Genomic DNA, 24,812 nt, shown 5'->3' on the forward strand with positions numbered 1-24,812 from the left:
CACAAAACTTCACCATACCAATGATTATGTTTTTCTTTGTTAAATAACACATTTTTTTAAATGAGTTAATATAAACCTGAATTTAAGCACAAATGAAAATTAATCAACCCCTTCTAACCAATCAGATTCAATAATTCAACAGCGCTGGGGTATTTCACAATCACACACAGCAAAAAAAAATAGGTCCCTTTTTCAGGAGACTGTATTTTAAAAGATATTTTGTAAATTTACAGATCTTTATTGGAAAGGGTTTAAACAATATGTTTTTCATGCTTGTTCAATGAACCATAAACAATTATTGCACATACTCCTGTGGAACAGTCCTTAAGACACGAACAGTTTACAGGCGGTAGGCAATTAAGGTCACAGTTACAATAACTTAGGACACTAAAGAGACCTTTCTACTGACTCTGAAAAACACCAGAAGAAAGATGTCTAGGGTTCCTGCTCACCTGCGTGAACATGCCATAGGCCTGCTGCAGGGAGGCATGAGGACTGCAGATGTGACCAGAGCAATAAACTGTAATGTCTGTAATGTAAGACGCCTAAGACAGTGCTACAGGGAGACAGGAAGGACAGCTGATCGTCCTCGCAGTGGAAAATTACATGTAACCATGTGTCCCACAAGACATGATCAAGAACTTGCAGATGCCTTGGTGGAAGAGTGGGGTAACATCTCACAGCAAGAACAGACAAATCTGGTGCAGTCCATGAGGACGAGATGCGCTGTAGTACTTAAAGCAGCTGGTGGACACACCTCTCACTGACTGTTACTTTTGATCTTTACCCCTTTGTTCAGGGACTCATTTCATTTCTGTTTTTCAAATGACTAAACTTGTTCAGTTTATGTCTCAGTTGTTGAATCTTTTAATGCCCATACAAATATTTACACGTTAAGAAATTTGATGGAAATAAAAGCAGTCGAATGTGAGAGGACGATTCTTTTTTTTTTTTGCTGAGATGTATAGACATCAGTGAAGAGAAGCAGGCAGTGAAAGCTGAGGCTCATCAGAAATATACACTGCAGTCCAACAACCTCTGACATGTCTAGCTGTTACTGACATGAGGTATTTTATCAATGAGCCCTTTGTACATTCAGACACACACACAAACATACGCACAGTCTACGATTCATTCATTCATTCATTACCAAAGTGATGAGCTCCAGATCCTTCAGGTAGGTTCTCTCCGTGGTGAGCAGCTCTTTGGCAATGAAGTAAGCCTTGTCCGTCGGAAACCTCTGTATCACACAATCACAAAATCATTGGTTTCGACAGAAACGCAGCCACTTATAACCAAGTCCTACTGCCTAACGTTTAATCTCTCACTAACATTTCTTTTTGGCAAAGGCAGCCACGTCTGCACAAGAGCGCTGTGGTGTGTGGAGCTATGCGCCAGTTAGAGCAGATGCACAGCGCGGTGCCGTAAGGGATAATAGCCGACACCTGGTTCTTATTCTGATTTGACACCGAGGCAGATTTCAGAAGGTTTACTCTAATCCAGTAATACCTACTCCATTTGGTTAAAGTCAATTTTGCATTTTCCAAAGTAGTTAAACAAAAAAACAAAAAAACAAACAAACAAGTGCAATTAACATAGACCAAACTCTCTATACTGAATAAAGAACAGAAAAACTTTACTTGACTCACTTGGATTGTCAAAAGCATTATGAGGAAAATTCTTTTTTTATAATGGCATCATGAATTCCTCAGTAAATGGTATTTTGAGAAATTAAGCTGTAATTACAGTATTTAAAGAAATTACATTAAATGAAGCTGCAAATCTGTACGATTTTTCTTTTCAGAGGTCCCTTAACACTGGGATATATCTTACCAATATGTTCGTGAAGTTTACAATAAAAAGCAACGTGCCACGGTTTTCGCCTGATCATGGATAACCTGAAAAACTTTCTGCAAAACCTTCGGAAAAGAGCAAGTATCCCGAACTATTTTTACTGCATTCCTCCAGTGTTGGAAAGTTGGATGAAATTATATGAGAACATCGCTCATGTCTGTCTCATCCTATAAACTTTTGACGTTACAGTTCACTGGGCGAGTTTAGAATTCGTGTTAGAAATCACGTACTGACTCAGTTTATTGACACGTTACAACTGCCCTTAGGCTACCAGTATACTCGTGTTTCGAGTACACAGGGTTTGCTCAGTAAAGGGAAATATATTCTATAGCTGTGGTAGCTGGAGATTAGGTGAAAATGTTCGCATGTTCCAGCATTATGTATTAAGCCTCTTACCCCTTAGTTCCCACAGTATTATGTCCCACAACCCATATTCCCCACAGAAACAGCACGCCAACCCTGAATTCCCAGGCCAAAATTGGCCCCAAAATCAACATTTTAATTTGAACATTTTTAGCCCTTGAAACAACTTACAATAATGTATTTGTGTAATATTACTTTGAAAATGAAGCAGTTCGGTGTTTTTACTCCACTTACAGCACAATTCTTAACTAGAGAAATGACGAAAAATGCTCGCTAAAATCCTTATACTCCTTTAGAAGTACCATACGAGCATCAGCGTGGTCAATGCCTTTGAATAAATTCAAGTAAATAATAAATAAATAAGTAAATAAACGCATTTTAGCGCCAAAAGTCAAGTTTCTGGTGATAATCAGACCAGCAGGTAGTGTTTTCACGAATGCACAGAAATGGTCCCGTTATGACTCCAGACCCCTGCAGTGTCAGTCGCACTGGTTGATGCTGAAGATGAAGACGGATCCGGGTCTGAATCAGGAGCGTTTGCGTCTCTATCAGTTTCGGTTTCAACATCGCCTGAACTTTCACTGCTGTCACTATCTAGAATCCTCACTCTCGCCTGTGTAACTGTGTACGTTTTCTTTTTTTCCACTGTTTTTGATGTACTGGTGTTCACTGCAGGTGTAACTTTAGCTGGAACACGATTAGCTTTTCGCTTTGGCATTTTTAGTTCACTTCTACTAGTACACCAATATTCACGCTTGGATCTTCATCGTAATGCCGGCGTAATAACGTAATCACGTCGTGACGTCAACCACCTTCCGGGTTAAAAAATAATAATTAAATAAGTAAGGAATCATCGCAGAGTAATGCCGGTACACCGGCCTTACGGGGATAACGTTTACACTGTAAAACCGCTATATCTGCCTTACAGGTATTTGGCATAGACGACCAAGCCGGTATATCGTCCTTACGGGAATAGATCAAAGACGGGCAAGCCGGTTTTTCGGTCATACGGGATAAGAGGGTTAAATTAGCACTTAAAAATGCTGTTGTCCATGTCATTTTCTTACTATATTACCTCCCCAGCAGAGTTTTTAGACTGATGGTATTTTTAGTCCGTGACCTAGTGAACCAGTATCAGGATGTATTTATTGATGGAGACTTCAAAGCACTTCTGTAAGTCGCTGTGGATAAGAACATCTGCCAAATACCATAAGTGTAAATATATTACAGAACTGCCGGAAACGGTGATCGTTCTCTCACCTTCCTCCTATTCTCCTCTTCATCATCGGTGCGCAGAGTGCTGGCGTCGTTCAGGAGTGGGGACGTGAGAGGCGATGGCTGCTGATCATCCGGGCTTGGACTCGCGCCGTTCAGCTCATGCGCATGCCGATGACCGTTCACCAGAGACACGGACAAACCTGGTACTTCTATGGCGGAGATAAAAGGACCCAGACGGAAAGGGAGGAGAGAAAGAGAGAGGTCTAAACACTCGGCCTTTCTCCAATCATTATATTATATAAGCATATATTAAAGAATCCCATGTGGCTCACTGTTCTTGTCACTCACTCTGTCTGCCCATAGAAATACAAACTTCATGTGCAAAACACATGTATGCTGTGTGTACATGTTTGAATATTTAGCAGTGTTTACGTATACCCACTTACACTCCAGTCTCTATCCCTAACACCCAAGAGAGTGAACTCAGTACTTGCCCAACAGCGCCTCCTGTGCTCCCTGTCTGCAGCGCAGCCATGTTAAATAAAACAGCCAAGAGAGCAGCTCAAGACAACACACACACACACACACTCATACATACACTCATACATACACTCACACACACATCCCAATACAGTGCAATGGTGGGGAGCCAAGACAACCTCCAGACAGCCTACGCATGCATCAAAAACAACATGCCAAATGTATGTATACACTGAATGTATATACATGCATTCATGAACACACAGCCTGACTCATGCACTAACAGCACACACAAACAAGTCTGGGAAGGGAGGGGGCTACATTCTAGGATGGTGATGAAACAATCTTTAATAAAAGATTCTTGAGCCCAAATTCATAAAGGCCAACTTTATTGACACTAGAGCACAGCTGTATACAGTGTTATAGAGTTGAAATAGTTTTATAAAGAGAATAGAGATAAGAAAAATAAAACAGCGTTCAAAAGTCAGTAGCGAAAGCCAATAGAAAAAAACAAAAACCCACAGATGCTGAATGAGTGAGAGTGTGAATTTGAAAGTGAGAGAATGAGAATGAGTGTGTGTGTGTGTATATATATATATTCGCAAGACATTACCCTCACACCAGAAAAATTTACAGTGACTGAGTTAAGGAAAAGAAAATTGCTCAAGGAGCAAAATTTAGTGGATAAATGGTGTCACAGTTTCAGTGTCACTTTAACATACATTCATATGGGAAACAGGAAGCAGTGCCTGAAATGACTGTGGTCTTTGCTTGACACATACAACAGGAAAAAGCAGTGAGAAAGGAAAGCATGCAGTTTAAGCCTTAGAAACCAGCATCAGAGTGTTACAAAGGCAAATCCCACAGCCATTCATTCCATCATCAAACAGTTGAGAAAATAAAATTAAATAACAGGAGCATTTATTGATCATAAATGACAGTGATGGAAATGACAAGCTCAAGCAGCTTTTGCCTGTGCAGGAACACACCCAGACCCAGTGGGAGCAGAAAGGAAACAGAACCCAACCTTTGAAATGAAAGATACAGTACACAAAAAGTGCCAAGCTGGTTACTTTTGGTGAGAGTTGTACTTTTTTCTTTCTTTCTTGTTTTTTTTTTTTTATATACAGGGAGTGTTTGGGGGGAGTTGGAATAGGCGAACCAGATTAGGACTGATTACAGTGGGAACAAAAAGTCACAGAGAGGGAGTGGCAGGCAGGAACACAGCGGGACACCATTGTTAAGACAACATGACAGCGTAATGTGCTCTGCTCTTCTACTCTCGACACCGTCACTGGGTATTGTAGACTGCCATATTAATAAATGATCAATATTTCTAAAAACAAATCCGAATGCTAATAAGTCTTTATCTTTTTTGAGGGACTAAACCCTTCTGGAACTGGGCTGAATGAGAACTACATGCTTTGTGGAGAAATTACTGGTCCTACTGCTCAGCAAGAACCTTGACTGTTATGTAACGGAGGTTACACATATTGTGCAATGTCATTTCAGCACGTCATAGTACAGCAGCACAAAGAACGCACAGTTTTGTGTAAATATGATTTTACGTTAATGGACAAAGCAGAGTTCGTGCTTTCAGCAGTTTTATGACGCTTGCGCAAGTGGCATGCCTCTGCAAGCATATACATAATACTCTGTCAACTCAACAGAATCACAAAACTAGGTGTGGTAATCATTTGTCAGATAAAAGAAGATTTTTAAAGTAGAAGGCATCAATGTTGTTCGTTCTGTGAAGCTGACAATCAATAAATGTTCAGAATGGCAACCCCAACTGAATGATTCCTGATCCCCAGATAAACATACTAATGTAGAGAAGAAATGGGAAATGTTCTACGAAATTTGGACTAGGAACTAAAATTACCCTGCTTCCTCAAGTGGAAAGGTGCCTAAAGCTCCTTGAAAGGTTCACGCAGTGCAAATGTGTCTATATGGAAATACCAGAATGTCAGGCCTCTCTATTAAATCACTGCATTATACATTACTGAGTTATGATGCCCGCTGGTGCTAAACACTACACCAGTAAATGATGCATCACAGGACATTTCTGCATATGCTGGACTAAATTATGACTCCAACAGCTTATATAGAAAACTATTTGACAAAAACAAAGCATGGTTTACAAGTACAAAAAAAAAACCATCACTATTAAACACGCACAATCAGGGATTAACAAGGGTCGCCTATCAGATATCAATCAAAAAGGGGTGTTTGGCTGAATGTTTTTGCGTTTTATCGAAACCCTATGTAAACTTCTCAGCCATTTCTGAATCGGCTTTAAATGAACGGATGGGAGTACATTAAATATTAAGAAAAGTTGCAAAACAAGCTACATTCCGATAGTGTGTTTCACATTACAAACGTCATGTACAGATGTGTTCTATATAAAGAGCATCACTACAATCATTAAAAATAGGAAAGTTAACGGCAAAGATATTTCTTGTTTTAGTTTCCTAAACACGGCCTCATTCATGCTTCAAAAAAGTACTACGATTATTTTTAAAAAAAGAGCTAAGTGCCACAATCAAATATCTGAAACATCATTTTTAACTTTAATGAAAATGTTAATCGGCTCAAAGACGCGAGTGTGATGTGCATTATTCTGTTTATAGAGAAATCATGTCTTTTGCTATTGGAAACACATGAAGGCCTCTGGTGGAGTGGAAGAAATCCCAGACCATCACAATGAAGCCTGCTTACAAGCCTGCTTCATAAACACAAGCACGTCTGGCTTCACTGAACAAGAATGACTCAAAACCAGTCGGTTCACTTATGTACAGTTTTAGTGAGAGGTCCAACAAAGGACTTGGCACTAAGTAAATGATTTGATCTCTTCACAGATAGAGATACGTTTGCTATAATCACAGAACAATAATCATCAAGAGCAATATTGATACTACAGAGAGAGATCACTGTGCCAGCTATCGTTAGTGTACACTTCGCACTGAGTGGGAATGTGACACATACCTGTACACACACAGGCTGCCTCAAGCATGAGAAATAAATCCTTGTGCCAAGCATCTGCCCCAATCATTCCTCCCAGAGCCTCCTAGACCACACACCGCTCAGTTAACCTCTGAACTCTGCACTAACAGTTAAACACTTGTGCCCCTTCCTCATCACTGAAATCCACACCCCCTCCCTCACCATCCTCATCCAGCTGCAGGCTGCCGAATGACATCTTGTTTCTGGGTAGGTGAGAAACAGGGGAGGAGCTGTGCACCGCAGGGTTCACAAAGCCCAGCGACTGGCTGCAAGAGCCAATGGACTCCATCTCCTCCGAGTCACTGGTATCAGTACCACTGCTCGTAGAGCCATCAATCATCTGCATGGCACTATGGCGACGGTGTGGAGAGCCAGCACTGGCTTTGACTTGGCCAAGAGGTGAAAGGCCATTGGCAAGCATGCGGCGATCGAGAGCGGCCATTCTTTCAGCTCGGGGGAAAACGGGCCGCGGTTGACTCAGGATGAGTGGGTCTGTCTCAGATCGGTTACCCACATTCTGGCACTTGGTCGTGATTACGGAACGATTATTGATTGGAGAGCAGCTGCTGAAGAACCTGCCTTTTTCCTCCTGAGCAGATGACCTCAGGCTAAAACTCCGCCCACTAATGGCTAAACCATCCACACCTTCATGCTGCCCGTGGCCATTGTATCGGGCATGGCTAAGAGATCCTGTTCTATGAAAGGAGAAAAGAGCAGGGCTTGAGGTCAAGCTCCTGGTTCCTGGGAGATGGCGTATGGGGCCAGGGCTACGTGTGGCCAGCTCATCCAGTAATGTGCTATGGAGTATTCCACGTACTGGAGCCCCACCTCCAGACAGTGACCACTCATAAACTTCATAGTTCTGGCTGTGAGAGGTGGTGCTAGAGGTTTGAGTGGGACTGGGATACTGAGGGGGTGGGGTATGAGTGACAGGAGAGACAGGAGGAGATTCTCTGGGTGTAATCTTGTTTGGACTAGCTTTACAATCTCGTGGGCGGGACGCTTCGTCCCCTGGCCAGTGGCCGAGCGAGCCGTGCCTGTGACGCGTGCGAGAGTGTGACCTACTGACTCGACCTCTGACTTCCATCTCACTAATCTCTGCATCACTGCAGTCAATGTACGGTATTGAGGAGCAGCTGCCTTTAGCGGCACAGGACGCGACACCTGCAGTGCTGAGCTCGCCACTCTGCTGCCTGACACACGCTTCAGATAACACGCCGTCACTCTGCTGAGATGAAGGAGGGGGGCTTCCACAGATTCTCAATGCAGCGGAATCCTCAGAGCTTACCAACACCGGCTCCTTCCAGCTTCGCCCATCAACCTGAGAGAGAGAGAGAGAGAGAGAGAGAGAGAGATATTACTTTTTTTTTTTACTTGTATTATAGCGCACATTTATACATACCCGTGATCCCATATTTTGTAATTTTGTCATTTCCACTGTTAAGTGACTCAAACTGTAAACAAGTTCCTTAGCTGAATTTAATTCCCTTGTTTGGGTACCAAAGCTACAAAATGCAGACATTAGGATTTATTTTTGGAAAAAAAGTTGGGCTGTATCCCAAAATCACACACTACTATACTAAATAGGTCATATCAGCATGCCAGAAATAGCTACTTCATATAGTGGCATGCTATTTAGAACTCCAGTATGCAGTTTGGGACATACCCTAGCTAGCGACCTCTTTTCTGCTGGGCCATAAGGCAGTCATTTTCAGTAGTAGTCTTCTAAAGCATTCCCATTGAGTACAATGGGGAAGCCAGAAGGATCCTTTATTTGGCTGCTTTATGTCCCTTCACGTAAAACCAAATGGGAGAAGGTAAATCAGACCTCCATTGGTGCTTCTCTTGTTAGCATTTAGAGTTGAAATGTCACTAGCCCAAAACCTCCTAAGAATTCCTCATACAATAATGGGTAGTGTTATGTGATGGAAAACAGACGCAGGTATTCATTCAACCAGATAGCTGTAGATTCAGTAGACTTACTTGATTTGGCACTTGTGAATGTGCAGGAGAAGGCAGGGGAGACAGATTGCTGTTGTACTGAACTTTACTGTGTTTCCTGCAAAACAGACACACAAATGCATGTATTAGACCAGTGGTTCACACACAACACACACAAAACGTGGAATCAATTTGACTTCTTAAACACTTACAGTTGAGGACAAAAGTTTACATACTTCTAGGCTAAATATAGTCTAACTCAATTTTTCCCCACATTTCATGTTCCCATACATTTATTGCATTATGTCAATTAGAGTACTTACACTATTTCAATCAAAATAATAATTAATAGAGACTAATTTAACTCAGCTTTAATTTAATCTGTCAGATTTTCAGTTGGACTAAAGTTTAGATGCACTTTGTTAGTATTTGGTGGCATTGCCTTTTAACTGCTCATAATACTCTGCTGGAATTTTTTCTCTCACTCCTTCAGTCAGAGCTGGTGTAACTCTCAAACATGCTTTTTCAGTCCAGTCCACAAATTTCCTATGGGATTCAGGTCAGGGCTTTGTGAGGTCAGGGCTGGATGGTACGGGCTTCTTCTTTGCACAACAGCCTTTCAGACCATGTAGGACAGGCAATGTAGGACATGTCCTGGTAATGCCTCCAACTCTTTCTCCAATTCCTTTGTTGTTGCAGTCTTGAGGTCCAGTTTAGCCTTTTGAACCACAGTTTGCTCATCCCTGGGAGTTCATTTGTGCCTCTTTACTGAACGATGCAGTGTGTGTATGTTGTCCCAAGATGTTCACATTTGCATACAATTATTTGTAGTCAAGTGGCTTTTATTGTCATTTCAACCATATACAGCTGGTATAGTATACAGTACAGTGAAACTAAAAGCCTACACATACTACATAAAGTGCATGTGCAAAGTGTGCAAACACCACAAGACAGTATAGTAACTACTAAAAACAGGACAATGAGCAGAGTAAGTGACAGTGTAGCGGCGACCAGTACACAGTTCTAGTGTGGAAGTGTCAGATATGACGGGTAATGCAAAAGAATGATAATATAATAAAAATGCTGTGAAGGTAAACATGACTTAATATCCAGCAGATTAGTTTATGCCATATATGGACATAGCAGTTATTGCGGTGGCAGCTAGGTAAAGAGTATAGTGATGACTAGAAATGAAATATTTTTTATAAGTACATTAGCAGCAAAAATACAGGTAGTCAGTACAGACATGTACACAAATTGCAAGGTGTGTGTGTGTGTGTGTGTGTGTGCGCGTGCGTGCGTGTGTGTGTAGTCTGACAGCTTGTGGGAAGAAGCTGTTACACAGATTGGCCGTGAGGGCCCAAATGCTCCAGTAGCTTTTACCAGACATCAGGAGGGTGAAGAGTTTGCGGCTTCTCAGGATGCTCTCAATAGTTCCTCTGTAGAATGTTCCGATGATGAGGGGTGGGAGATGGGCTTTTTTCAGCCTTCTCAGTAAGTAGAGATGCTGGTGGGCTGAGCTAGTGTTGAAGGACCAGGTGAGGTTCACCCCGTGAACATCAAGGAACATCAAGATCGTGCTCTTGACGATCTCAGTTCAGCAGAGAGTGGTCACTCCGTGCTCTCCTGAAGTCAACAACCATCTCTTTTGTTTTGTCCAAATTCAGAGACAGGTTGTTGGCTCTGCACCAGTGCGTAAGCTGCTGCACCTCACCTTAATGTGATTTGAGCTGCTGCACAGTCGCGAGTCAGCAAAGTCAACATGTCAGCAACGGGGGGCGGGGGGTTTGGGTGGTGCTGTTGAATAGGTCAGTAAGAACATCTGCCAGCTGGTCTGAACATCCTCTGAACACTCTGCCAGGAATGTTGTCTGGTCCAGCTGCTTTCCATGGGTTGAATCTGCGTAGAGTTTTCCTCACATCAGCCGTGGTTAGACACAGCACCTGGTCATTGGTAGGAGGGGTGGTTTTCCTCGCCGTTACATCATTCTGTGCCTCAAACTGAGCGCAGAAGCTGTTCAGCACATCTGGAAGGGAGGAATCACTGTCACAGGTGGGTGATGTTGTCCTGTAGTTGGTGATGGCCTGAAGGTCCTGCCACATGCGCCGCATGTTGCTGCTGTCCGTGAAGTGACTGGATTCTCTGGGATGAGTTCTTACGGCCGCCTTGTCACCTGTCCTGAAGGCGGAGTCTCAGGTCCTCAGCAGCGCACGCACCTCCGCAGTCATCCACGGCTTCTGGTTGGAGCATGTAGTGATGGTCTTGGAGACAGTGATGTCCTCAATACACTTGCTGATGCAGCTGCTCACTGATGCTGTGTACTCCTGGTGGAGTCTCTGTCGGTTGCAGACTCCCTGAACATGTGCCAGTCAGTGTGCTCAAAACAGTCTCGAAGAGCAGAGATGGCTCCTGCTGGCCAGGCTTTCACCTGCTTCAAAACCGGTTTGGAGCATCTGAATAGCGGTCTGTATGCTGGGATTAGCATATTCACAACCAGACTTGTGAAGGCCCACAGTTTATTTCCTGAGGTCTTGGCTTGGATTTATCAAGCTCAAAAAGGCATCGACTCTAAAGGTAGATCCAGCCCAATTAATTCCTCATTATGCCATTGGCCAATCAGAAGCTTGCTTTCACTGACTTGCCAGAAGAAATGTTCGGTGACATGAAAAAACTGAGATTGAATAACTTTAGCCTAAGTGTACAGTATGTAAAAGTTTGACCTCAGCTGTAACAGAGTTTCAAACAAGAACTGATTGCAAGTTGTGACCTGTGTAGTGTTTGTGATGATGAGGCACTTCTGATCAGTCTCACCTGTTGAACGGATGTTTCTTTAACTCAGCCTCTTTTACATAATCTATCACCTGCTTCTGAGTCCGGCCGCTGAGGGACAGAACCGATTACAAAGTTAAAGACAAGGAGACAAGTAACTAATATACAGTATGTAGCCACAATGAAAATGACTAAAAACAAGTACTGTACATGTAAACTACAATGACGCTTACAAGAAAATAAATGTACAAAAAAAAAAACCAACATCATTCTTAATACACAATCAATATGTGGATTTCAGAGACCCACAGCTGCTCCAAATGTGATGTTGATTTCTCTCTAATAGATCCCTACTGGTGTGAGGAGGTGCACAGACGTAATACCATAATCATGGTTGCTGTGATTATAGACTTCGGCACCCCGTGGCTGTCGGTCAATGAAAATGTGTGTGACCGTTGTTACATGCCACAATGCCTAGCGCACAAACTGGTCTTAAAACAGCCAAAATGCTTCCTCGCTCCAACTCCATTGCTGCATGTCTAACAGTTTAAGGCAAATACACAAGTTGGCTTTGAAGTTTTACTGAACTGTGATACAAAACATATTTTAAAAAATCTTTATCTACAAATTTGTACTTATTTATATCAGTATATGTCCCAGCAGTACAACATAGACAAAAGCACACTCATGCAGAGCCAGACAGAATAATCTTTATGTTAGCAACAACACACCTGAACCTGAAAGATGATCCTCTGCTGAAAAGGACAGCTTTAGGTTTGGGCTTAGGTTCTTCAAAGAGCCTGAAGAAGGCATGGTACTCCACACAGATCTTCCAGAAGATTTTACAACAGTCCCGACTCGCCATAGCAAATTCCAGAGTGTCCTGACACGCACTCTGCTGCAGAGACAACAGATTCCTATATGCTCAGACAATATACTTAAAAAACACGTTTAATGCCCCACTTTTACTCAGAAAATGTCAAATGTAATAAAACTGTAAAGATGTTAGAAGTGATCCTGCTCATATGCTATCAGACATGGCAGCATGAGAAAACATGCAGCATGGATGTTTAGGTAGAAATGCTTACGTTGAGGTCCGGTCTGAGTTTTATAAGGAACCTCTTCCTCTTGAAGCTGAGCTTGCGTACTTTAGACCAGTTAAAGGCATTGATCTTGGTGTGACCCTGCATAAAAACACACAACACATTATCCGTAAATCACTTGGGGCACTTGGATTCTGTACACAGTACTGAAAGTTTTTGGCATTGGAGAGCTTTTTTCCACTGTGTTACTGGTACAGTATTAAAGGGTTTGAGGATCATTAAGGTCTGTTTCGGCAAAATTCAGATGAGCCTTAATGTTCTTATGGGTTAGCAGTGGTTTTCATGTCACCACTCTTACATGGATGCATTTTTTTTCCTGATAGTGGAGTCATAAACAGTGACCTTTATTGATGCAAGTGTGTCCTGTAGGTCCTTTGATGTTGTCCTTGGCTCTTTTGTGGCTTCCTGGATGAGTCGTTGCTGTGCTCTTGGATGAATTTTGGAAGGTCAGCCACAGTTTTTCCATTTGGAGATAATGGCTCTCACTGTGGTTCTTTGGAGTCCCAGAGCCTTTGAAATAGCTTTGTAACCCTTCCCAGAATAATGTATTTCAATCACCTTCTTCCTCATCGGTTCTGGATTTTTTTTCTCTTCAATTTTGGCACAATGTGTTACTGAGTAAGACCTTTTAAACAACTTCATGCTGTTGTAAAAGTTCTATTTAAGTGGTGATCTGATTGAACAGGGTTTGCAGTAATCAGGCCTGGTTGTGTCTGGTCCAGCTGAACCTCATTATGAATGCAGTTTCATAGATTTGGGGAATTAGTACCTTTGAAGGGAAATACATTTTCACACAGTCCGAGCTAGTACAACTTTTTTTGCTTCAATAAATAACTCTTATTTAAAAACTGCATTTTGTGTTTACAGATTACCTTTGTTTTTCTTAGATTTTGTTTTAATTTCTGAAACGATTTAGTATGAGATATACACAAAAACAGGATGGGGCAAAGACTTTTCACAACACTGTATAAAAAGGTTAAACCAAGCAGCTGGTCAGTGAAAGGAATAATGTTTAACAAACTACTTCTTAAGAATGAAAGAATTGAAATGAGGATGTAGTTGCATTCATTGTTGTCACTGCAACCATTACAGTAATTTCTCACATGAGTGGAAATGAACTAGAATATAATAACTAGAACATTCCTGATGTTAAATGAAGTGAAGGTCATTGAAGTGACAAGAATATAACACAGGGTCTGAGTATAGGGTTATTGGTGTGCACGGTTTACCTGAAAGACCAGCACTCCTGTGTGGGCTACAGCGAGGCTGAGTTTGGTCCCTTCTCTGTCCTTAGCTGGATGCAGTCTGATGCCGTACATTTCCAGCCTACGTGCCACCTCCAATAACTGGTAGTCTGACTCTGCTGGGGTGTGCCCACTATGACAAACACACACACACACACACACACACATATATACCTCACTGAAGCCTTATTTTCATTAAAGCGGTTACTGAAGATGAATGAATGAACAAACGAAATGAATTATTGTGGAATAAAGGTCATGGTGTAGGAGAGCATTCCATTGCACTGCCATTATACCTGTGTGTGTTTAAAAGGCTCAACACTGTAGTGATGCACTTACACATGTTTATGGTGGAACTCCATGATCTTATCCATGAGGGCCATCTGGTCAGGAATGTAGTTATTATTGAGGAGGTGTTGCCTGCACTGAGTCTCCTCGAAATCTCCAATCTCAGCTGGGGGGAGGGAGGGAGAGAGAGAGAAAGAGACAGAGAGAGAAAGCAGAGAAGGAGGGGGGAGAGGTAGGTACAGACAGCGTGGGAAAAGAGGAGAGATGGGGGAAGGGCTGTTAAACAGTAAAGAATAAAGGCAGGTATAATGCTTTTACAGAGCTCAGAATGGAGCCGTGCTGTAATGACGGTTGCGTGATCACAAAGATATATGTTCTGTACCTTTTGTCAGTAATTATATGGCAGATAAAATTGCGTGAATACAGAACTAAAGCATCGTACTGCTTTATTGTATATCACAATCGTTATTACTCAATGCAAGTATTATTATACATACATTATGCAAGAGAGGACTTGAAATGGATTTTATAGCACTTATAATCTGCCTCTGTTGATATGACAACTTGGCTTTTTCGATATGGATAAGTCCTGAAATGTATCCATGGCAACAACCCATACCTTCCTGCTGATCTCTTTCCCCACAAGAACAAAAAAAAATAAAAAAAAGGTTCAAGATATGTGAACAGACATGTGAATAATTTGATGAGAGACAGACAGATGCTCACATTGGATGATGTGGGAGACGAGCAGGGCAGCACTGCTGTCGGTGCAGGTCAGCCGACCACTGGCCAAATCTTGCCTGATCTGAAGTGCAAAAAGATACCTGGAAAAACACAGAATCATGGCCATGTAAACAAAATGACTTCACACTGCTCAACACTAATTAAGAGAGAAAAAAAAATGAAGGACAGCAAAGAAATTATTAAATGCTGTCAATTAGATATTTCACCGGGTCAGCTCTTCCATCAGCTGGGCGTGGTCAGGAGGAAAAAACTTCACCACGAACCGCAGGACTGTGTGCTTGGGGCCTTAACACAAAAATACACATGGGAATTAGACATTGACCATCAGGCAGAGAAGTATTCAAAACTCCTAATGCATGAGACAACGCAAGTACACTGTGGCACTTACGTTTCATCTGCTTCATGATGGGTTTTAGAAGGTCGAGCCAAACCTGGGGAACACAGACCAAGTGTGAGGAATGAATCCAATGACAATATATGTATAGCACTTAAGATATATACACACATATACAGTGTCCTCCACTTATATTGGCACGCTTGGTAAATATGAGCAAAGAAGGGAGTGAAAAATTGTCTTTGTATAACCTTTTGATCTTTTAAAAAAAAAAAAAAATTCACAAAAATACTCTGCTCTCATGGATATCAAACAACACAGGTGTGTGTGTGTGTGTGTGTGTGTGTGTGTGTGTGTGTGTGTGTGTGTGTGTGTGTGTGTGTGTGTGTGTGTATATATATATATATATATATATATATATATATATATATATATATATATATATATATATATATATATATATATATATATATATATATATATATAAATATTTGTTAAAAATGTGTGCCACAATTATTGGCACCCCTATGAATTCATATGAGAAAACTACGTGATAGCTGTGATGTGCAGCAAAAGGTTGTTGAGCTTCACAAAATGGGAAGTGGCTATAAGAAAACAGCACAAGCATTGAAAATGCCCATTTCCACCACCAGGGCAATAATTAAGAAGTTCTGGAAATGTTATGAATCAACCTGGAATTGGACGCGTGTCTATATCGTCTCAACACGCTGTGAAGAGGATGGTTCGAGTGGCCAACAAATCTCCAAGGATCACAGCTGGAGAACTGCGGAAGTTAGTTGTGTCTTGGGGTCAGAAAGTCTCCAAAACTACAATCCGAAGTCACCTACATCACCACAAGTTGTTTGGAAGGGTTTCAAGAAAAAAACCTCTACTCTCATCCAAAAACAAACTCAAGCATCTTCAGTTTGCCAGACACTACTGGAACTTCAAATTGGATCGGGTTCTATGGTCTTTTTGGCAATAAACACCAGAGGTGGATTTGTTAGGATACACGGCATCATGGACTCTATCGAATATCAACTGATATTAAATGAAAACCTGACTGCCTCTACCTGAAAGCTTAAAATGGGCCGTGGTTGGCTCTTCCAGCAGGAAAATGATCCAAAACATACATCAAAATCAACACAATAATCGTTTACTGACCACAAAATCAAGGTCCTGCCATGGCCATCCCAGTCCCCTGACTTCAAACCCATAGAAAACCTGTGGGGTGAACTGAAGAGGAGAGTCCACCATCATGGAGCTCAAAATTTGAAGGATCTGGAGAGATTCTGTATGGAGGAATGGGCTCAGATCCTTTGCCATGTATTCTCCAACCTCATCAGGCATTATAGGAGAAGACTCAGAGCTGTTATCTTTGCAAAGGGAAACAGCACAAAGTATTGCCTAAAAGGGTGCCAATAATTGTTACACACCTATATTTAACAAAGACATTTTGTTTTTGAATAAACCTGTGTTGTTTGATGTCCATGACATCTTTTTTCCTCTCTCTCTCTGTCACTTTGTACTTTTTGTGCAATCTGAGAGAAATATCTGCTGTCGACGTTTAACATGCTGGCCAGTAACATGGCTCAAATCGAGTAATATTTGTATGTGTAGCTTGAGTGATTGTCTAACCTCCTACTGTCTCTCAGTATTGGATTCTCACAGTGTTTAATACTGTTTTTGCTTAACTAAGATGGATTACATCACTGATATGTGCTATATGTTAATATGTGTTTTGAGTATTCTGGCCACCAATGTTATTTTTTATATGGCATATAGCATCATATAGCACACTTTTGAACAAAAGACCAAAAGGTTAAACAATAAAGACAATTTTTCACAGCCTTCTTTGCTCATATTTACCAAGAGTGCCGATATTAGTGGAGGGCACCGTATACTGTATATACATACATTTGTGTGTACACACACACGGGGATTTAAAAGGTATGATACTCATGGCAATAAATCTAGTCGGTCTAAAAATATCTATACAGTATTTCCTAGGGTTGCCTCATGCAGGAGTCTCACCGTCATCTTGTGCTGGTCTTGAAACTCCAGACCGAAGTAATCTCCTTCAACCAGATTGAGGTGAGCACAGACCAGATCAAACAAAACCTTGCCCGATGCTCGTTGCTGCAAAGAACACACACAAAAGTACATGAATATTCATCTTCATTAGTACATGAATAGATGACAACCATGAAAAAGTGTCCATTCCAAGCACATTTTAGCATTCAAATGAAATGCGTCACACATATAGACTGAATATATGGTCAAAATAATAGATATAGACAGAAAAAGACATGCTTTTTCATTTCCAAAAGAATGTAGAATTCAATCAAAAGTAATAGTTTGATATTTTTAGTAATGGCACATTCCATTGGCACAATCCATTAAGAAACGCTTTATTGCGCTCCAGAGAAACTTGGCCCATGCCATTCTGCTCATGTTTATCATAGCATGTCACAGTAATGTGAGGGAGGCCTCAGACCTGTACTGCCCAACAAGCACGTCGCCACACCGCAACACAACAGTGAATAAATGACCAAAGCCCAACACAGTGTAGAACCAATCAACAGATAGTGCCACTAAGCTGAGAACCAACACAGCTCAAAACTGCCAATCAAACACTTCCAAAATCTTACCATAGCCCACCACAACTCAACAAAATTCAACACATCTTAATATACAATAGTCACCTCATCTCAGCATACCTCAACACACCCGAGCACAGTTAAAATATTTCAGTACAGGTTGACCAAAACAGCTCAACACCGAGCTCAGACACTGTTGGTGTCTAATTTTTGCTTCTTGGGCTTTGCATTTGAATTTGAGCTTACAAGTGAAGTATGTGACAAACATTTTTTGACAAAATGGAAGAGGGGGGGGGGTACCCCTCCTTTAACCTCTGCAGAGTTCCCAGTCCAAAATATTCCAAATGAGGAAAGGGTGATTTAGTACATCTCAACTGGCCAGGGAAATTCAAGCCAAATCTCTGATGCATTTCAATGCCTCAGAACATTCCATTTAACTCCCATAGAGGACTCCATGGTTCCCTCTGTATCACCATCACCCTGATCACTTTCCCCTTCCTGCTTGGGAAAAGGCTGAATGAGCCTGACTGTGGGAGGGCATTTAGGCCTACGGCTCATTCTCCCTCACACACAGATTTTGCTGATGACGGATCAAGTGAATGACACACTATTCAAATCACAGTCTGGGTATCTGTCTTACAGGCACAAACCATGCACATACAAGCACGTGCACACAGCCTGGAGAGGTGGGAGGACATGAATGAGTTCATTCGAACACCACACATACGCACACACACACACACCAGTCCAGATGTATTACTGAAGAGGGAAAATCCCAAGAGAACAGACAGTCAGTGGCCTACTGCCAAATTCACCAGCCACCTTTGTGCCAAAACCAGAACTAAACCAGCATGATGTCCTTCCTCCTCTCCCTTGCTCTCAACCCCTCTCTGTTATTCTCCCACAAAACACCCTCTCTTTCTGCTTACCCTCTCTCCCGCCTCTCCTCTCCATCTCTTTTACCTTCTGTTTTCCTCCCTCCACTTCCCTTTTTTTTTTCACCAGCACAAGGCACTGACACATGAATCTGGGCTAACATGCAGCCCACTCAATTACTAAAAGGTCACAAGCCAGCAGAAAACACCACTCCCATACACACAAGTGCAAACATGCACCCACAGACACACACACACACACACACACACACACACACACACACACAGCATATTCACAGAAATAAATCTTACTTTTATGAGTGGTATAAATAGCAGACAAGTGAATTAACTGTGTCAGGTGCATTAAATAACATAGAATACTGTCATTCACTGTTTTACATGCAATAAAGGTGGCTGGTTTCTTTATTTCAACAGTTGGCTAAGGGGGCAAATCTCATCTGTGTTTTCATTGCAATTCGTACTGCTGCCAGCAGAGTGCTCTAAAACCTATAAATTGTTCCTTTAATGAGAATAAATGGGGCAGAATTTGGGTCACATTTTCATTAAACTACCTTGTAACAGATGGCAAATGTGATGTATTTTAATTAAGGGTATCAATTTATTTCATAATTTACCATAATAAATTATTTTTCAAAACAGATAGAGGTTTCAGTGGGGTGGGTTGGGGTGGGGGCAGCATTCACTAGTATGCGAACTCTAGTAGGATAGATAAATATCTCAGGTGGTTGTGCTGGCAGTCGCCAGATGATTCATTATCTCATTCCTCATACAGTCATCTGCACAGCCAGCATCTCGTTCCACTATACACTGTAAGCTCTTGGAAACTGGACTGATAACAGAACAGTAAGGCCATTGTGTTAAAGCTGGCAGCCTGAATTTTTCTTCTACTGTTCAGTGAGTAATGCAGTGCAAAAGAGAGGGCGAGGTTCACAGGCCAGAGCGGCCAGAGTATTTATGGAGTGTCTGATGAGCCGTGCAGCGTTGGGTGGCAGAATATTCCAGACAGAAGGAGAGCTGCTGCCCGAGGCATGAGACAAAAACGGACACAGCGACTGGTCATGCCACACAGGCAAAGAGAAAGACTACCTTCTGGACAAGACTGATTGTCTGAGTAGGTCACAGTGTAGTGAGTGTGAGCAAGAAAGAAGAAGGGGGATGGGAACAGGCCTGCAAGGCTGAGCAGGTCAGTCTGTCACTATTGCTGTGAGAACAAGCTACGTTCTGTTCGTCTGCTGTTCACATACACTCCAAATGAAAAGTAAAGCATCTGTAAGCTAAAAGATTTTTGCCTTGTGTTGACACAGTTCTATGTTTCCTATAACAATAATAATACCACCTTGTGGAAAGATGACATATCTTAGAACATTATCAGTTTTTAAACTGCTAACCTGTAAATGATGAGCAATAGAAACTGAAATGTAGAAGACAATCTTTTCCACTATACAAGCATTATAAATTTTATAATCAAAAGACATATTTATCTGTTCATATAGAAGAACATAAGTAGAGGTGTGGTTTAGCAGGAGTCTGCAGAGGGAAGAAGGTGTCTTGGGGATGAGCTACAGGGGTAATGACTAATGTGGCACACCTGAGCCCTGTTTTCCCAATGTATATTAACATGGTCTCTTTTTACTATCTCCATGTGTGCGTGCGTCTCCCTCTCCCCCTCTCTCTCTCTCTCTCTCTCAGCAGTGACCTGGCATACAGCGGGGGAATATAAGTATTGAACGAGTCAACATTTTTTTTTTTCAGTAAATATTTTTCCAATGAGGCTATTCACATGAAATTTTCAACAGGCATCAGTATTAACTCAAGAAATCTGGAAATATAAAGAATTCACAACGTTAAAGTCCATAAATAAAGGTGTGTAATAAAATAATGACACAGGAAAAAAAAGTATTGAACACACTAAGAACAAGCAATTCTCCAAGGCAAGGTAAAGCAAGGAACAAGCTGAAATCCATACGTAATTATACCCCCTATCTGTGCAAATTAATATCAGCTGGGTTACTAAATTGATGGTCTATAAAACAGCTTTTCGTTGCCAAGGTGTCACACAAGAAACAGCTCATGATAGATAAAAGCAGAGCTCTCCCGAGACCTTCACAACCTTATTGTTGCAAAACATATTGATGGAATCGGATACAGACGCATTTCAAATCTTCTGAATCCTCCAGTAAGCACCATTGGGGATATTATCCACAAGAGAGCAACATCACTGTCATCAACCGGCCATGCACAGGAACTCGTCGCAAGATTTCTGACCAGGGAGACCAGGCTTTAGTCAGAAGTGTAGCCCAAGAACAAAGGGCCACTCAGAAAGCGCTCCAGAAACACTTGGAAGCAGCAGGTACCATCATCACAGAGATAGAGCAAACTGCTCACGCTCACCCAAGACTCCCTTACTAAAGAAAAGGCATGTTGAAGCTCATTTAAAGTTTGCTACAACTCATTTGGACAAGCCTATGAAATACTGGGAGAGTGTAGTCTAATCAGACGAGAGCAAAACTGAACTTTTTGGCGGTCATACACACACACACACACACACACACACACACACACACACACACACCATGTTTGGAGAAGAAAAGGCACTGCACATCACCGTAAAAACACTATACAAACAGTGAAGTTTGGAGGTGGAAGCATCATGGTGTGGGGCTGTTTTTCATCACATGGTACTGGTAGACTTCATATAATTGAAGGAACGATGAACGGAGCCCTATACAGGGAGATTCTTGAGAAGAATCTGCTGGCATCCACCAGGATGATGAAGATGAGACGTGGGTGGACCTTCCAGCAGGACAACGATCCGAATCATACAGCAAAGAAAACTCTCAATTGGTTTCAGAGAAAAGAAATCAAGGTGTTAGAATGGCCCAGTCAATCACCTGACTTGAATTCAATTGAACAAGATTTAAAGACAATATATTTAGAAGAATGGGCAAAATCACAGCTGAATACTGCGGCCGATTCATTTCTTCATACAGGAAGTGTCTTGAAGCTGTCATGACAAACAAAGGCTTCTCCACTAAGTATTAAATAAATTTCCCTTAGTGTGTTCAATACTTTTTTCCTGTGTCATTCCTCTTTATTAACATAACTTCATTTATGGACTTTAATGTTGTGGATTCTTAATATTTGTGGATTTCTTGGAGTTAATACTGATGTCTGGTGAAAATTTAATGTGAATAGCCTGAGTGGAAATATATTTACTGAAAAAAAAAAAATGTTGATGCGTTCAATACTTATTTTCCCCACTATATATGTGTGCGAGCCAGCGATCTCATTTGCTTTTCCTTCACTTTGTTACCGTCTACCATGCCTAGGGACACAAGCAAGAATAAAACAAGCTTGTGTAATCTCACCCTGGGCCTGTTTCTGAGCAGTGTGTTGCAGATGGTTACAATAACAAAAACAAACAAACAAAAAAAAAAACTAAAAGGAAACCGTTCAGCCACCATTGTTTTTCTGTGCTCATAACCCAGACAGATGCACACGACCTGTCTGCAGTAAAAAACAAAACAAGACTAAACTAAAAGCCTACAGAAAGCAACACATCCAACCCACACCATTTTCCGTACTGCTTATCTTACACAGGGTCACGTGCTCACGCAGGGCACAATCACACATATACACACTACGGTACTACAATTTAGAGATGTCAATCTGCCTACAAAATATATCTTTGGACTGGGAAGGGAACCAGAGTACCCAGAAGATGCAAACTCCAGGCACACAGGGCAGAGGTGGGAATAGTACCCCCAACCCTGGAGGAGAAGGATGGTGGTGAAGGGATGACTGTGGTAGCCAGAACTAACTTGTCTCATGGACATTCCAGAAGAGTAAATGGAAGTACAAGTTTATTCATATATACACGTTATATACACACACACAAATATATATAAATAAAAAAATAAAAAAATATATAAATAAATATATATATATATATATATAGATAAATAAATATATATATATATATATATATATATATATATATATATATATATATATATATATATATATATATATATATATGAATGAGAGGACTAAAACAAGAGGATGTGCTGTGTAGGAAAATAATCAACTTCCCGAGTGGACAGAAAAGTTTTCGCCATGTCGTAGCGGGGTTCAAGTTCAAGTCCTGAATATGCCATAGCCATCCGTGGACAGGGAAGTAAAGGGAGCAAAATCGGCATGCTCTCTGAGTAAGCGGGATGGCATACACTTCTTCCCTCGTCAATCACAGTAGCGTGTACTCATGTACCCAGAAATGGGCAGATAGCACTTTTACACCGCTCTATGACACAGTATATGCAGCATTACGAAAATTTGGTGGTTGGCTACCTTCACGTGTCTTGGAGGAAGCACGTGTTGGCCTTCAGCCTCCCCAGCTGGTAAAGGATGTGTGATAGGGAGAGCTGGTTGGTGGGAATTGGCAGATAAGCAAATTGGAGAAAAAAAAAGAAAGAAAAAAAATTATTATTGTATATCACAATACCACCTCTGTACATAGGAGATATCCATCAACAGTACCCAAACTACATCCAAAATAATCAAACTTAGTGAATTCTATCCAAATTTGCCCTATAAAAAAAAGCTAGTAAAGACCATTAAGACGCAGGGGATGAAATCTTCACGCACAGTCCAGTGACTATTGCTCAGTCTTTAGTTCCACTGAGCATCTGTCAGTTGGAAACTTAAATGAAATTGCACTGTGGCAGAAAATTCAATATGGAATGGCCTGGCTTACCCTCACACCTGCCCTACACACACACACACACACACACACACACCCCAATGACCAATCGAAAACGCCAGTGCAGATGTGCAAGCTGGACACCATCGCTATCTGAGACACTACATCAATCTAAAAAAACCTGTCCCCATGGCAAGTGATGGAGAGAGAGGGGGGAAAAAGAGAAGAGAAAGAACAAAAAAATAAATAGCTTTCAGTTTTAAGTTAAACAGAGTTATAGACCAAACTGGAACAGGAATTTGCAAGCACTCATTTTTCTGCCACAGAGCAACAGTCCCTAAGCCAAAAGTCCACACTAAATCTAGCTTTTCTTCTCCTTCCTTTCCTCCTGTTCTTTTTCTAACTGTGCTATACACTGAATATTTAAAATCCCTTGCTGAGGATTACAAAAAAAAACACCACAGCTTCTGCATAAATATAACCAAAGCTCCTTTAGACATCATTCTAGCTCCTTTAAATTAATCTACAAAGTCTGTATTTGCCAAACAAAACAATATATTTTACCAAGAGTGGCTTGTTTCCGAGTCACTGGACAGGACTGCTGAAAGTGCCGAGTCTCATCTTTCATTTACTTACTTATTATTCTCCTTGTTTTTATCTGACAGAAGAGGAAGGAAAGATATCACCAGAAATTCCTGCCTTCTTTTATTTCTCTTGCCTTCATATTGCTCAGTCACTGGTACGTTCTGTCTAGAAGTGGAGTTTTTCCTCTTAAAACAAACCTGCTTTTCATCTTCATTTTTTTTTTTTTTAGCATGCCCATGTCAACTCACCCTTGCTATTTCCTCTTGGAAATAAATTCTTGACACCAGCTTTAAGTTTGTTCCATCACTAACAGTTCAAACAAAGTTTGCTCAATGATCCCTCGGCAGTGCAAATGTCTTGAATCAACATATCTGTAGACTTCAGGAGTGCTGAGTTTTTTCTAAACTTTTGATTTCAAGTATTCATTATATAGTCCAACTACGTGACCATACAGTACACATCAGCCACGGTCATCTCGTTCTCTCAATCGAATATGATCACTGATATGACGACTTAGGCATTTTTAAATAAATTAACTGTATAAGTCAACGGGAAAATCATGCCAGCTTTATGCATGTTTATGCTTTCTGCCAAGAAGACGTGTGCTTCATCTTCATCATGCAATATCAGACTCTTCCACTCTCACTCCCATTTCTTTACACTCTCACACTCGCTCCCTGCTGATTGGCTG

General features: G+C 41.3%; 1 protein-coding gene across 3 annotated transcripts in view; it reads right to left on the reverse strand.

The window, feature by feature from the left end:
* The window catches only part of LOC108266411 (FERM, ARHGEF and pleckstrin domain-containing protein 1), a 62,821-nt gene that overhangs the window by 10,417 nt on the left and 27,592 nt on the right, over positions 1-24,812 (reverse strand). For 2 of the 3 annotated variants that reach the window (XM_017469657.3, XM_017469658.3), the window contains 13 exons: positions 17,376-17,480; positions 15,396-15,438; positions 15,214-15,292; positions 14,990-15,087; positions 14,315-14,429; positions 13,961-14,108; positions 12,717-12,812; positions 12,360-12,526; positions 11,671-11,739; positions 8,902-8,977; positions 8,083-8,239; positions 3,478-3,644; positions 1,151-1,240 (listed from right to left, as the gene is read on the reverse strand). In XM_017469657.3, coding sequence (XP_017325146.1) covers positions 1,151-1,240; positions 3,478-3,644; positions 8,083-8,239; positions 8,902-8,977; positions 11,671-11,739; positions 12,360-12,526; positions 12,717-12,812; positions 13,961-14,108; positions 14,315-14,429; positions 14,990-15,087; positions 15,214-15,292; positions 15,396-15,438; positions 17,376-17,480 — 1,410 coding nt within the window. Of the gene's footprint in view, positions 1-1,150; positions 1,241-3,477; positions 3,645-8,082; positions 8,240-8,901; positions 8,978-11,670; positions 11,740-12,359; positions 12,527-12,716; positions 12,813-13,960; positions 14,109-14,314; positions 14,430-14,989; positions 15,088-15,213; positions 15,293-15,395; positions 15,439-16,505; positions 16,707-17,375; positions 17,481-24,812 lie in introns of those variants that run through there. The other variant, XM_053681049.1, reaches the window with a different exon arrangement.

The sequence above is a fragment of the Ictalurus punctatus genome, chromosome 6 (assembly GCF_001660625.3).
Source record: "Ictalurus punctatus breed USDA103 chromosome 6, Coco_2.0, whole genome shotgun sequence".
NCBI classification, from domain to species: Eukaryota; Metazoa; Chordata; class Actinopteri; order Siluriformes; family Ictaluridae; genus Ictalurus; species Ictalurus punctatus.